Consider the following 16,609-nt stretch of genomic DNA (forward strand, 5'->3'; position numbering starts at 1 on the left):
GAAGTAGGTAACGACCAATCACGGCTCACCTGTTTTCTGGGCTTTGTCAGCAAACAGAGCCATGATTGGTCGTTAGCTAATTCCTACGCACATGTGATGTTATCTTCAGTCGACAGCAAGTGGAAAAAAATAGTTTTTAAAAGGTATTAATTGGAGAAGAAAAATAATGAAATCATCAAATTAATTCTGGACAAAATATTCACTTTTTACTGTTGAAAATGTCTCAATTAGTCTAGTATCTCTTTAAAACTAATTAAACCAATACAATGAAGCATTTTCAAAAACAGTGAAACTGATTTAAAAACAGCAACTCCCAAACACACTTTGGAAACCAATTAGAAGTAACTAAATTAAAACCAACAACTTAAAACAAAATAAAAAAAGATAACAAATTCGAGAACTAATACCCTGGTCCACCAGCATGCATATCTTTCTGAAACCTTGATACAGAATAAACAATTAAAGGAAGCTTGGTGGGATCCATTCATTCAAGGATAATGACTCAATACTGATATACTAGCATCTAGATTATTTACTTTTGTGGTAATCTGTCTACTACATCTATAAATCCATCAATAAATATAACGTTACACTCATTTAAAAAAGAAAAAGAAAAAAAAGAGTGATTACTGTGTGTGGATTAGCAGTTTGTTGGCAACCGGCAGAATGCCACTCCATCCATAAATCTTAAACATAAACTGCACACCAAATCAGTAAAAATCCAAAGCCTGCTTTGGCAGTCGTGCACTATTATCTGCAGCAAGACAATATATCATATCTGGTGGCTGGCTAACATAACATCTGCGGGGGTAGAGGACTTGGTGCCGGTCCAACAGGCCCCATCCCGAGGACTGGGAGCCACTCCAAGCCAGTAGGTGAGCAGAGAGCAAGGTCGTCCACGGACGAGTCACTCTCTGCTCGCCGCTCCTTCTGCAGGCCGACCGACGCTGCCGGCTACAAAGTCGATAGGAAAGTACAGATAGGCGTGAGCAAGCACAGCCTAATGGCCAGCTTCCCCTAAAAGCCTCTAAATGCAGGATGTAGGCTTCAGCATACTTGGAAAGAAAGAAAACATGGCCAGGTGGAGGGAGATGGAGGTGGGGGGGAAGGACAGAAGGAGAGAGAAGCAGATGGACTTCTTACGGCATGGACACTCTTGATTTGTGCCCAAGGATGAGAGTGGACAGTACGAGGAGCAGCTTAATCGCTGGAGTGTGAACAATATCCTGTGGTGGTCCTTTCAAAATAAGCCTCTTCTTATTGCATCTCACTATAGATTGTATTCATTTTACAATATACAGCATACAAGAGGGAGTCCTACAAACATGCAAGAAGATTCAATAAACATTTGAAAAATACTCCATTTGGTAGGAAATTGCAAGCACTGCATTTACATGCAGTCAATATTCGGGTTAAGGTCAAAATTTCGGTTTCTGAAACATTTAAGATAACACGTTTACACGCGTGAGCCGTTTAAACCGCGACGCACGGACATCATTACACAAATAGACGTTATTTTTTTTCTAAGGTCAATAAAAAACATTACATTATATTTATGTCACTCACCATACTAAGAAAGTAGTAGTTTCCCTCCTCGCTCCAACTCCAAGTGGCTTTCTGTACTGCATCGCCGTATTTGTTTACCTCTGCTTGTGCATTTCCGGTTGATTGCGTGCCACACGCACGGACTTGCATACACGGTGGCATTTTCATTGTAAAAACAGAAAATAATGGGAAAACCTAGCGGAGAAATCATGTATTTACATTAGGCTCATTTAGGGAGTGGCAACGCAAGATGGCCGCCGTGCATACAAGTATAAGACAGAGTTTCTTTGCTAAGAGCATGCGCAGAACAGAAACCAAAATTGCGTTCAATGGTGGCCCTGAGGCTTGAGAGGTCAAGGGTTAAATCCCTGGCCGGTCATACCAAAGACTATACGAAAATGGCACCCATTGCCTCCCTGCTTGACACTCAGAATTAAGGTCTGGATTGGGGGTTAGATCACCAAATGATTCCCGAGCGCAGTCCCAGTGGCTCCTCACCGCTCCCTCTCTGGCATGGGTCAAATGTGGAGAGCAAATTTCAACCCACTTAGATCGGTAACTTTAATATGACCAAATATTTGTTTTAGAAAAGGGGTAACCCAGGGGTTTTAAGTTGTTTTTCTTTTTTTGGTTGTGCGTGTGTGTTTTATTTATTTAAATTTTTTTTTTATATGTAACCTCTACGTCATTGGGGGAAGGGATGCTTTTCGTGATGTTAATTTATTTAGCATTTAATTATTCATTCATTTAATCAACAATGACGTTTCCCATATGAACAGAACAATGCTATACAGTACAGTGAAAAATGTATGCTTAAAAAAATTGGACCAGCAACACTCAACATATGGTCAACATGTTGCCACAAAAACCATAAAAGCTAATCATTTTAAATTAAATTAACCTCAAACATTATACTCATTTCCTAATATGGGTGGCAAGCTACAGCATGACAAAGTATATTTTGTAGGGGTGTCAGGCGATTTAATCGTAATTGTAAAACTTCAATAGTTTACTCACGATTAATCACAAATTTTATATCTGTTCTCAATGTACAATATATATTTTGTAGTTTTAATGCTCTTGTTAACAAAAGTGGAAAAAAGTTCAACTGAAAGATATATGCTGCATCTTTTAGTCAATACAGTAATTTCATAATAATTCATGAAATTGAGTTTAAATTAAAAAGTTGTATTGCACTGTAAAAAAACAAGTGTGATATTGATTTGTGTTGGTCATTTTTCTGCCACTAGATGGCATAATTGCATTTGTAAGACGTTGGTGGCAGCTAAGTGCATTTTTCTTTTCATTTTTCAGAGCTATCTAATCTTTAATATGAAGTAAAAAAAATTTAAATTTTTTTAAATGTAAAATACAACTTGACCACAGGCTCCACAAATATATGCATTATTTATTATTAAATGTATTACTGCAATATTTTGACTTGATTTGTTGCGACTGGAATTCCCCCAGTAAAAGCTTTCCAAATAAGGGGCGGTCATTAAACGCACATTCAAAAAAAATTGTGGCGTAAAAAGAAACTTTCAATAAACTCAAGATTATTGCACATTTTGACACCCCTAATTTTGAGCTAACAAAATCAATTTTTTTTTATTGTGACAATCTTTAAACAGGCTTTCCAAATAAGGGTAATTAATCGCACGTTAAAGGGACTTCAAATTAACGCACACATTTTGACACCCCTAATTGTGAGCTATCAAAATCTTCCATTGTATTTTTTGAGAACATTCACTGACAAAAAGAGAGACTATCGAGGGAGTGTGCTTTTTTTTTTTTTTTTGCACAAAACTCTCCTAAATTTCCTTCAGAACAGGCTCCAGCCACCCATTCCCTATTACTTTGCTTCTCCAAGCAACCATCACTCCATCCCATGATATTGCGGGAACAGATTGGTATGACAGCAGCAGAGCTATCATCAGAGGGAGGCCTTAAATGCATCTCGTTTGCCTGCGGGAAAAGGTCAGCATTTGGACATGATAGGAAGGATGGAGGAAGCTGCTGTCCATGATCATAGAAGAGAAGCGCAGATAAAACTGCTCTGCCTATTATCATCTCAATGGAAGTCCACCACGGACCAACTTCAGCCTCACTGTTGGAGCTCTAATCCACCGTGATAAACCAATGCACCAGCAAAAAAAAAATACATAAAAAACCTTCAGTGTGGAAGCATCGCATGACCCCTCAACCATGCAGAGGCAGGGACCTCCCTTGGACTCCGGTGGATCCAGAAACATCACACACAGCCAAATGGCTTGGCTTTGGCAATGACTGATATGAGCCTGGTTGGTCAGAAGAAAATGTGCTGTCTTGATGTTTGCAGCTTGCCTGGGATAAGCCAGAAAGGAAGCACAAATGGCCGGATAGGCAATGAGATTGAGATACGGGGGTCTGCATTTGACCCATAGCTTCAAAGAGACTGAATGAGGCCCCAGAAGAGGCTTAGGACAGAAATGATTGAATGCCAAGATGACCTATGGTGTCCGCAAAATAGCATCTCTAGTCCACTTGCTTGTTTTGATTGGTCTTCTTTGGTAAAAACCCCCAAAACAAAACTTCAAGTCAACGGAGAGCTCTTCTATGACGTCTCTAATGTATCCCACAGGACACTTTGCGCTGGACGGTCCCAATCACAAGACTAATTATGTCATTAGGACAGCTTGAGCAGGGGACGGCCACCTTTTGGCCTTCTGCAGACATATTTGGTAGTAAATGACAGCATCCTTCGCAAAAGACATCATGACAGATCCATCTTAGTGACAAGCAGAATGGCACTCATGGCCCAACTATTCCCCACGTTGGATCTACACTGTCTCAAGGCTCTTTCATGCAGAGATCCTGAAAAATTGCCACATCAGAGCTGCTGATTACTGGTCTGACAATTGCTTTCATGACATCAGGGTGGTAGAAGTGCGCTACAGGTCGTGGCCAATGTTTGACTATCTCTGAAGCTGGAAACTCTGCTTTGTCAACTTCATCACCCAATTCTGCTCAAAGCAACCTTTAGAAGCTGTGTGAAATTCATGACTCATTTAGGCTCTCCACTACCTAAAAAAGGCGGAAAATTGGCAGGTTGACTTTGCTTCACCTCAACAACAACAACAACAAGAGGAAAAGCAGCGAAAAAGATGACTAACAGGCAGTGTGAAAGGGGCTTCGAATTCAGATGTGGTGGGGCCAGTTTTAAATTGGTTCAAGTCCTACGTATACGTGACAGCCCTTCTGTCTTCTGACTCCTTCATGTGCCCGCTGAGAAAGTATTCAAAACAAATAGAAAGTGAAACTTGCCATGCTGCACAGTGTGACCGCGACCCCAAAGGGCAAGTGGCACTTCATTAACCCCCCCGTTTACTGGAGATGCTCTTAAACCTCCCCGCCCCCCTCTACTTTCTCATATAGAGAGGATTAATGTCTTTTACCTGTCACTTTGCAACACTTCCAACACATAGAAGCGCTTATCTCTGGCTGGATGCACTTGGGCTATTGTTCAAATGATATTGCCATTGTCAAAAAGTGAATATTGTAAAGAGAATTAACGTGTTCAAATCGTCTTTAACATAAAACCTTGAGTGAATGTTATAGGCCATGTTTGAATGAACATTTATTACCGTTATAAATGTATAAAGAGAACTTCAACACTTTGAAATAAAGCTAAAATACAGCAAAGTACTCGTACTTTGGTTGATAGTACAAGCAATTTTCAGTGCAGTAAAATTGGCTACATATTTGCCGCTGGATAACTAAAATATTGCACTGACTTGCCTGGTACTTGTTTTATCGGCTTCATTTGCTTTTGAACTGCTGGAAAAGGGAAGTACTCCTACAAGATCAATTTAAACAACTTTCGTAACCACTTGAACTAAAGCTAAACGTCTACATTATACTTGAATCACGTCTCGACTGTTTCACAATATAAAATTCTATCATAAAATAAACTGTTCCAATACTTTTGCCAAAAACTGTATGACTTGTCCTATAAATCGCCATTTGAGCCCCTTAAGTGGACACTGAATCCAAAGTGATTATTTAGTGTTCCTCATTCAAACAAACTAATAACTGTCACCATCTTTGTATAAACCTTCCCCTCCTCCTATTTGGTTGAAGAGCCAAATTAACAGGCTGCTTTGCACTGTGATGAGCACCCCTGAAAAAAAGAAGAGGGGGGGGGGGGTGTCAGGGGCAAGATCCATACAAAGCTGGAGGACCAATGAGGGCTTTTCTTTCACTGGTGGTTCGTGGCCGGGATTAAGAGAGAGGGCTCTTGACTCCTTCCTTTCACGGCGGAGCACAAGAGTGCTTGTCAGCGACTCGGGAGAAGAAAGAGGAGAAGAATACCCGAGTGCAGGGTTATCGTCTTTTTAATTGGATTAACAGGGTGTCGTGTTCGAGTCCCGAGTGTGACCAACATGTCACCATCCACTCTGTCCTTCTCTGATAGACCAAATAAAACACTAGCCAAAAAAAAAGAGAGAAACATTAAAGCAGGGGTGTCAAACTCATATGAGCTCAGGGGCCGCATGGAGGAAAATATATTACCAAGTGGGCCAGATCGGTAAAACACTGCTCAACTGTAATCATGTTGTTACAAAAAAAACACAAATGCAAATTCAACGCAGTAACACTCTGCCCGTATGAGTTCCGGACATGTTAAATCTACCTGTTTTGCATATATATTGTTCCCAGAATGCATTGTGTGGCGCAGTTAATTAAGTTATAAGGACGTTAATCCTTGTCATATGTATTTGTGTTGCCAGTAATTGAATCTCTGTCATATTTAACACGTTTGTCTGGCTACGATAATTTTATTTTTTTAAGCAAACCGTAACTTTAGGTTGTGTCTAAAATAATGACACCCGGGACGATTCTGTGTACAAGTTGCATTGCTCATCTGAGGACTGCTTGTGAAATTACAAATATATATGTTTTGATTGTGGCCGGCTGATTAATTGGTCTGACATTACAACTGTTTTTTTTTTTTACTTTACAAAATTGTCTCGCGGGCCGGATTAAACCCCTTTGCGGGCCTGATCTGGCCTGCGGACCGTATGTTTGACTTAAAACAATGGTGAGCAAGGTAAGGATCGTGGACTATCTGCGGTTTGCTAGGGTATTTGATCAGGTCTTCCAGCAAATCTAAAAACAGATCAAACATCAAAATGCGCCTAATCATATTTGTTCATAGCTTTTCTTTACTAAGGCCCGAGTGTTACCAAAAAAAAAAAAAGGTCAGATTTGTATTTAAGGGATGCAAATGCAATTAGTGTACGACTAAGTGCTTGATTATTTATTATGTTAAAAGTATTAAAACTGGCGGTTAGGACAAGCAACTATTGGTTTGACATGATGTTGACATAGGGTTGGCATTATGGGGAGTTGGAATCAGTCAATGTAGAGAATAATCAACTACACACAGTAGTTTCATTCCAATTATTTGTATAAAGGCAGAATTGTTGCTTTGGCCATCATTAAAGTGTGGAGGTGTACCTAATGAGAGGAAGTCAAAAGTAGAGAACTTTCTTTTTGTCCCCATCCGAGACCATTTCAGCTTTTATCAAGTACTCCACAATGTATTTATTGCATTAAAAAAAAAGAGAGAAGATACAGTACATAGGCATATGTACAGTATTGCTATATAATAAGCACTCATGTCTGAGTGTTAAATGCTAATGTAATAAGACATTTTATACCTCTATTCAGTTTGAATGTTCAAGAAAATATTGATAAAAAAAAAGAAGAATTTCACCTAACAGATGGACAATCAAGCTAAAAAAACCCACAAAAAGTTAAATACATTAGCATGTCTCAGTCACTCAACACTGCCCCTTGCAGATTATTGTGGGCTCTGCTAGTGCCTGTTTAGACCTAGATGTGGGCCTTTAAGAACATGGAAAGGGCTGGGTTTAGACCAAGTGGGGGTCTGACGACTGACCTAGAGACTTGAATAAAACGTGACACTAAAATTAATTAAAAATAAATATATATATTAATACATTTTAAATGAGTATTTCTATACAGGCAAACCCACGGCCTCTTTAGGGTGCGTTCTACAGAGCCCCATCCTGCCTCAGCAGGTGGGCTGTTTGTACACCTGCCTTGACAGGAATGCCTATGTTCATTTTGCACCAATCATAATTTGACTATGGCTTTCTGCCCATCAGAATCTCACATCATTTGAGTTAGTAATAGTTAGTAAAATGAATTTGCATATTATTTAAACTTACACAGCAGAAATAAAGCACACATCCATGTAAAAAATGCTTTAAAGTATGGTGGATTCCTTAAAGTTTTAAAAAATATACAACCTTTCTGCCTTCAAATGAATTTCCCGTTAGATTTTTATGTAATTAATTTGGATTACATCAATTAAATATGTAGGCCTGTCATGTATGGCAGGAAACAAAGGCGTCTTACCTCTCTATTTAATATTGAAAACATGTTTCTTTCCCCAGGTGATTAATAAGGACTGATAAATCGTCTTAAACGTCAGTTATCTAAAAAAAAAAAAAACCTTATTGAGACAATATTCAAAACATTTAAATGTTAATTCTGATTGATCAGGTCACACAGTAATCAACTATTTCCCCCCTCCTGTAGAAGGACGTTCAGCTGCAATTAGCTGCTCATATATTGTCATTAGAAGTCTATTAAAACATCAAGTCATTATTTGGGAGCATCCCCGGGCGGGGAGGGGGAATTAGAATAAAAGCACACACATTTTCTTGCCACACGGGCCCTATTAAGATTAATGGAGAAATATGTAAAACGCGACGTTTTAATTCTCCTCCGACGGTGTTTTGCATACATGCACGCACTTATCACTCACGCCGCCCCCTCGTCAGCTATGAAAGCAATCTCAAGGCAACACATCAGCAAACACTGCTCGCATCTTAATTGATTCCCGCCGCAATTTGGGCGAGCTTCTAATCGTGTTAATTGTAATTTACTCTCTCCGTCTGTCTCTCGGGGAAACGCAGAAGACACGCGTTTAAATAAAGCAGCCGAGCGGGATGGGAGATCATATCAGTTCCACGCATAATAGACACGTCACGTAGCATTACACAGTGCCGAGACACACGCAGGGATTCGTCTAATCTGGACAAATGTCAGTGGAGTCTCCTTTTTGTAGCGCAGAAACACGAATAAAAAGGTTGGAAGTGACATGAACACATGTAATAATAATGAAAAAAAATAAAAAAGAGGGAGGGGGGTGCATTACCACCTTTCCTGCAGACAACTTCTCCCTTCCGCTAGACATGGAGCACCTGTTGACAGCAGGCTTAACAAACTTCAGTCACAAACAAATATACCCCATATGACGTCCATCTCCATAAAGGGGTTATAAATAAACACATAAACATGCAAAATTAATAAATATATATAACAATAATATAATGTCCTTATTTGGCAGACAGGCTGTGCTCAAATTATTTCTGTGTAATACATTTTTTTTAATGCAGGGTTGGGTAGAATTAACAATTAAGGACACCCCTCAGTTTTCTATATAAAAAAATTGAGATTAGACAATTCATTATGTAAAAAAGAAAAAAAAAGAAAAAAGGTGAAGCTGTGCCTTTGTCCTCCGTCACTTTCAAACCGCTCAACTCCACAGTAATGAACTCAATGGGAGGGGAGAAACGGAAATGCCCAAACCTTAAAAAAAAAAAAAAACATGTCCCAAACATCGCAACTTGGTGTTTAAATCCCCCCCAAAATAAAATGAAAAGGCCTACTTGTCTTTCCAAGGGTGACCATAAAAATTCAAACAAGCAAAAGATTTTTATGAAATTATATTAGTATGAAACTGCATCCAAAAAAGGCCTTATGTTCAAAAGGTTCCAGAAACATGAGCATCACTCCATCGCAGAAACTGTGCAACATACATTCAACATTCCCCACTGAAAGTGACACATTTAGCAACAAAAACAGTTTGCCCTAAAATGTATTTGGTGAGGCTTTTTTTTTTAATCAAGTAATTGTCCTTTTTCTATACTCATATATTCTAATTGTCAACGGTCTGTGCACTGCCCATAATTAGTGCAAAGGCATATAAAAAAATACAAATAATTTGATAATTTATAGTGGAGTCTTGTACAAAATCAAGTGCAACAAAATTGTTGCCATGCCAGGCTCTGAAACAAATCTAAAAAGTGAAGCATGCCGAGGAAGAATTTAGTTGAACATCACACAAAAAGTTAACCCCTATAGTCTATGAAATTCTGAAGGAATATTTTCCAAGTGATGACTACCGTCAAAATGTGCAAAACATTCAATAAACATGGATGACATGCATTTTTGGCCTATTATTACACCAATAAAACCACTTTTTGTAAAGAATCCTATAAATGACTGATTTTAAGATCGGCGATACTTTGAAAATTGTCTACAAAATGATTACCAAATATTTTTTTCTGGAAATCATGCAAGCTTTAAAACTGCTAGGTTAAAAAATAAACTAATATATGGGCTAAAAAATTTCCTTTTTGATATGGGCAACACAATCCATGAAAGTTTTTGAAATGTTATGCTGAAAACGTGGACTCCTGCAACAAAAATACAACAAATTTGGCAAAAAACGACAACCCCAAAACAAAACACATTTTGTGTAGTTTATCAAATACACACTACAATAACTTCTTTTGTACAAAATCCTATTAAAATTACTGTCTCCACATTTTCCTCACTTGTGCTGTCAGGACGCGTGTGGATTTACTTAATGAAAGCCATAAATAGTAGCAGCAGTTTTGTCCGCCGACCTCTGCATCAGTTGTGAAAACAAACAAACACAAACGTTGGTGAATAGACGACAGCAAAAAGTGGAGCGGGAGTAGGAGGAATAATGTGGCCGAATGCCAGACAGACAGCTTACTGGTGGGGTCTTGGGCTTGGGCGTTTTTTGTTTTTTTTGTCCGGCCCTGTCCTGGCGCACACTCGGGCCTGTCTGCAGACACAATACATCATACAGTGGCAAGAAAGCGAGGGGAAGATGAGTGGATGAGGTGGGGTGTAAAGGGAGCTTTTCATTGCCATGGTCACCAATGGCACCATGAAGCACTCGCGACACCCCCCCTCAATTATCCTCAAGAGAAGACAAAAGCTAGGATGGGCTGTGCTGGGGCAACAGCAATCCTCCAGCACTATGGTTTGCCGGCGCGCAATTCCACGCAGACATATTGTAGCATGATAGTCAGTAACGCACCACCGCTGGGGCCCCGAGTACTGCGAGAGGCGCCCGCTTGGAATAAAGTGGCTTCACCTTAAATGAGAGCTCAGGCAGCTTTTATTATATTTGTCCACAGTTAGACCCGCAGGCTGCTCGCGCAAGGAGCCGCATGGCTTTTGCTCAAGGGACCCACACAAAGACGCTAAATGGCGAGTTCACGTTGTTCCGCGTTTATGAGCCGGCCCTCGAATAGGGCGGGGTGGGGGGTAGTGCTGAATGGATCTCCCGCAAATCAAAATAGTGTTTGTTTACCCTTTTCGCCCAGCAGTTCTGACCATCAAGATGCTTTCATGGTGACCTCGAGGAGAGCACAGGTGTGGGCACGTGATGACGGAATGATGGCGCCCCTCCACCAGAAGCCGGCGGGGACCAGGTTGTCCACATGTATGATGGTCTTACCTTTTTCCACAAAAAAAACAAAAAACTGAATTGAAACAAAACTGTCCAGTTGGTGTTAGGCAAAGTCTGCCTGCCTGCCTGCCTGCCTGGCCCCCAGGCCCCATCGCCAGCAGCTCTATGTACTCGGTCCCTGGCGGGCACATTATTTCTGAAGCACGGCAGCAGAGAGTGTGACGATGTTCTGCGCTTGCTTCAGCGAGGGCATGTCAATCATGCTGCCGTGGAATGTGAACGCACCCTGGGAAGGTTAAAAAAAAAAGACACACAAAGTAAATGCATGTTAAACTTTCATGTTTTGAACATGGGATAATTACAGTTCGGGTTGGGGCAAGGGAAGAAGTTAATTTGTGGATTATTTTATATATTCAGCACGGCTAAATCAGGAGTGTTTACTAGGATTCCATACAAAAATGTAATGCAATTTAATTTGTAAGAAAGTGATATTTTGAAAAATCTAAAACAAAAAAATACATATCTTGAGTGCTTTAAAATTATGGGCAAACTATAAAAAAATTTTGCTGCAAAAGATGTCGGCCATAATTGAGGAAGGTGTTCAAGCATATTTTTGGATTATTTTACTACTGACAAATAAGTCACTTGAGAAGCTGTTCACACAATTTCATACAAAAATAATGCACAGCAATAAGTAGTAATATGATTAGGAGTGGGCAAGCACTGATATCAGGTATCGGTATTGGGTCAACAAACTCGACACCCAGCCTTATTTCAAGATATAGGTACTCTCGACGGAGGTCAATACTGCCCTCTTGTGGCTATTTAACAATCAGGAACTAGAAATTAGAAAAATAGAAAATTGCCATTACTTTCGTGATGATTAATGATATAATGGAACATACTCGTCTTTCTTTAAAATGATATGGCATTTTTGGAGGGGGACATTTTACGTGTCAAATATCGTGGTATCAGTACTTGGTATCGGTGACTGCTCATGAGTTGAGTACTTTTACTGGTATTGGTCTGGAAAAATAGTGGTATTGAACATACCTAAATATGATGTTTGATCTTATATTTAAAGGTTCAGTTTTAATGAATTTATTAAAAAGCTCCTTCAAATGTAAACAGTGAAATACATTAGCACAAAATTTGACATTTTTGGGCGTGTGCATTGGCCATATTTGTAGAAAATGTTGCAATATATGAACCGATTGAACTTGATTGTAGGAATTTATATTCAATTTTCACGAGAAGACTATTGATGAACTTGCAAATAACAGAAATCTTAAAATTTTGGAACTGGAACTGTGGTTACACTTAACTTTTCGTACAAAATTCTTACAAGAATACAAATAGTTGTTAAATACGATGAGTTACTTGGACGGCAACAAACTTGTAGAAGCTTATTTGTGACCGCATGGGAAAATTAGGTAGGATTCCATGAGAAAATCATACGCTGCAATTAGTAATAAACATTTTTTGAATTACTTGAAAACGCATTGCTGGCCGTTTTGAAATTATAAAGGCACACATGAAATTTTTGATAAATACTTGACTTATGTAGGTTTCCGATTAAATTCTCATAACAGCACAAAGCAAATTGTTCGAAATGGAGATATCATGTCCTCTGTGGAGGTGCCAAGACTTGTTAAAAAAGAAAGAAAGAAACTAAAAAAAAATGAACAACAATACAATCAATAGCTGAAAGCACCTGCCATGCTCTAAAAAAAGCAACCAAGTTCTCTCAACCTCTTCCACACACACAAAAAGGGATGTGCGAACCTATATGAATCCCTGGGGCCACGCAGGCTAAGAGCCGTCCTGGTGGGCAGCGAGAGAAAGAGAGAGAGATAGTTTGGGGCAGATTGTGTATTACCTCAGCAGATAGCCCACCGAGCTCGACACATAGGATCCAACCATGCACTAAATTAGGAACAATAATATTGTACACTTAATTGGCCTGAGGACTTCCCAACCCCCATTCCTCCTCCTCTTCCTATGCTGTCTCTGAGAGTCACCCAAGGGTGTACAGTTTGCATTATGGCGAGCTACAGAGGTGGTCGAGGGGGACATACAAGAGTACACTTGTGCCACACTTTAATTTTAGGAATGCTTAATTTGCTTAAGCCCTGGTATGGCTTTGGAGAGAGCATTTAAATTGCTGTGTTTAGGAGTTCAACTGAGCTTTAAATGAGGTTGCAGCTTCAGTGACTTCACGGACGGCGAAAAAAAAATGCAAGAGAAGCACAGGCACACGCAGTGGCTTCTTTTTGGCTAAACCATTGGAAAAGTAGACAAATGTGCTATCGTGTAGTTATGTAGATGAAGAATAACCAAATCTGGCAAACATATTGAGTTGATTATTTTTTTTTTACCTTTCCTTCTTTCTGATGCTGCTCGAAAGCAGCAATGAGCTCTTTAGCCCACTGGACCCTCTGCTGACTGGGAGAGAATTCTTCTTGCACGGCCCGGACCTGCCCAGGGTGGATGACCTGCTTACCTAAACGCACAGAAACAAAAAACATTTGAGATTGTCCAATCATTCCACACATTGGGAAATATTTTCAAATGTATTTGTACATATTAAAATATGGAGGACTAAAAAAAACACACAACAACTGAATTTAGGATACATTTAAAAACAATATTTTAAAATTATTGTTTTAATCTAAAAAAAAAAAGTAGGCTAATCATTTGTTGAAAAAAAGGCATTCAAACCTAATTTGCATCACAGTCTGAAAAGAGAAACAAATCAGAATGACAAATATGCTGAACTTACGTTTAGCTTTAAAACAAATGGAAAGAAGGGAAAAAGAAGACAAGGCAGCTTAGTCGCAGGGAAAAAAAGGAGAATGGCGACAACACACAGAGAAAATAATTTAGCCGGCAGAGGAAAAGTTAATTGTGTGTGTTTATATGTGAGGCATCTGAGGAGGGCCAGCACCAGACCCCGGAGGACTGTGCGCATCATTAACGAGTGCACCCCACTGCCCCGCGCTTGCAGCCAAACACTTTACAGAAGCACAACGCTTGCATTTAAAACAACAGAGACAGCAGAAAATACTGACATCGGGAGCTGTGTTTTTTTTACACTGTTAAATAACCTTTATTGTGATATATTTAAGTGTGTTATGCAGAGACACTGTGTGCAATGAGGTGTCACATTAATTCCCGCATCATTTCCCTCTCATGAAAGTGCGGTATGAAGATAAATATTACATTTACTCCACTTATCGCATTCAGTTACCCATTAATTTACTGCCATTTGAAATCATTTGTCTTTCAATAAAGTCAAAAGGAGGCAGAGCGGAGAAAATAATGGTGTGTTGCAGCGATGAGGGAGGAGAAATAGGACAACGTGCACGCTCCTCAGACTTGAATGATAGTGATGAAGTGCAAATTTTACTCATAAGAGGCACACCTGCACTACAGAATAAGATCTAACACAATAACTGTATTAGTAATTTAGGCACGGCCAAACTTATTTTTGGCTGTAAATCCAACTCTCTCATAGCAAGTGCTATATAACAATCCAAAACAGACCTTATTCCTCACATACAGTACCATCAATTTGGCATAAAATAAAAAGAAAGAAAAAAATCCATTCCACAAAATAAAAATTCCCTTTTTGAATAAACCCTAGGCTTGATTTTATAGCATATACGGCACTTTAATGATGGTCTTTAAACACACTTTTTTATTTTCATTTATGAGAGGTTAAAGTGCTAACACAAAATATTGCACAAACAGTATAAAAAAAATAGAGTAATAACTGTAATAACACTTAAAAAAATCTGTTAAGGCAGGACAATAAAAACTGAACTGTAATATAGCGGGAGTTTACTGTAGAAATTTGTCATAACATTCAGAACCCCAATAATACTATGACAATATACTCGTAAAATTAATTAAAAAATAAATAAATAACTGAATTGGTTTTGTTCTGGTAATTACAAAACTGTATTCTGATAAAATGATAACCTACTATAAAAGTATGAGTTTATTCACCTTGTACAATTACAATTACTCATGTTATTAAATAACTTCTTGGATAAACAAAGTTGTCCCCCCCTCATATTACTACAACTTTAATTCATAATCGCTCTTTCAGAACTTAAACTGCAATATAACAGACATTAAACTTAGTATAACTAATAGTTAACAAATACAAATTTTCAGCTTGATTAATATGAAAGTCACTGCCACATTTAAATCTTTTATAAGATCATAAATGACAAATCCGGCCGAAACAGACGCCAAACTCCAACACAATCCTCTCTCAGTATTTACTGTACACCCACCCTCCCCGCCCAAAACCCACCTCCTGGTTAAATATGGCAAACGCCACAGACATAATCCTGTGTACATTCGCAGATCAGACTTGTCTTGATAAGTTACGCCGGTTATGAAACGTCTGGTGGCGGACGACAAATCCTTTAATAAAAAAGAAAAAAAAAAAGAAGAAAAAAAAAAAGGTGGGACAAGCCCAAGGAAGCAAACCAAGCAGGAGCGAGTGCCGCAAAGGGGGGGAGGAGAGGGTCCCACTCCCTCCATTCAAACTGCTCTCACCCCGGTTAACCCCCACTAATACACACTCGTACTGTATACACACACACACACTCTCACACACACTGCAGTTACAGGCTGTTGAACGTCTCCTGACATCGTTAATTAGGCTGCAACCCGTCAACGCCTTTGTGCGCTACTCGACATTTATTTTAAAAACACTCATTTCACGTTTGCATGGATGTGAGGACAAGTGCACTGGAGCCGCTCTGTGTGTGCTCAGCTAACCACATACACACACTTGTTGGCTAGCTTTGGATTCACTCACTAAGGAGAACCAGTGGCGAAAAAAAGAAAAAAGAAGAAGGCTAATAAATGATAATAAATAAATAAAAAGTCAATCTAACGAGTTTTGTTTTAAAAAGTTGCCTTAAAATAACTTGGGAGAACATTTGTTTTTTTTAGATACTATGACTATCCGCACAGTTATAACTTGGTTTTGTATAACTTTTTTTTGTATAATACTACGACTTTGTTCTCGTAAAATGAGAACTTTACTCACAACTTTTTTGCTGCATTTTCTCATAATAGAGCAGGGTCTTGGGCTTCAAATGGTCTCGACATATGACATTTGAAGGTCACGATCGGCGCACGGCGTAACGATGTGTCATCATGTAGCACGGGAGGGCATGCTCAGTTATCACCATACTTACCGCCTTTCTTTGGATTATTTTGTATTTATGGCCAAGTAGTGTTTTCGATAAAAATACTTAATGAAATTATGACATTATAAGTGCTACGTACAATTTCAGATTACGTCGCCACCATATGAATGAAACCGTAGTAAACTGTAACTGCACTTTATAGTCGCAAAATCCAACGTCTTAAATACTACGAATTTATTCTCGTACAATTATAGCCTTTTTCTTATACAATGATTACTCTCACAAAACTAGATCACTCAGGAAA

General features: G+C 39.0%; 1 protein-coding gene across 2 annotated transcripts in view; it reads right to left on the minus strand.

Annotated features, from left to right (window-relative positions):
- Positions 1-5,900: 5,900 nt before the first annotated feature.
- clybl (citrate lyase beta like) overlaps positions 5,901-16,609 on the minus strand; it is a 70,062-nt gene continuing 59,353 nt past the window's right edge. Inside the window, exons 7-9 of one of the 2 annotated variants that reach the window (XR_015096768.1) lie at positions 13,510-13,634; positions 11,258-11,417; positions 5,901-11,179 (exon numbers count right to left, since the gene is read on the minus strand). Coding sequence is in view for 1 of the 2 variants with exons in the window: in XM_086092134.1 (XP_085948260.1) it covers positions 11,322-11,417; positions 13,510-13,634 (221 nt within the window). In the remaining variant the exon portion in view is untranslated. Of the gene's footprint in view, positions 11,418-13,509; positions 13,635-16,609 lie in introns of both variants that reach the window. The other variant, XM_086092134.1, reaches the window with a different exon arrangement.

Source organism: Leptonotus elevatus, chromosome 12 (assembly GCF_054856555.1).
Source record: "Leptonotus elevatus isolate MCC_2025b chromosome 12, RoL_Lele_1.0, whole genome shotgun sequence".
Classification (NCBI taxonomy): domain Eukaryota; kingdom Metazoa; phylum Chordata; class Actinopteri; order Syngnathiformes; family Syngnathidae; genus Leptonotus; species Leptonotus elevatus.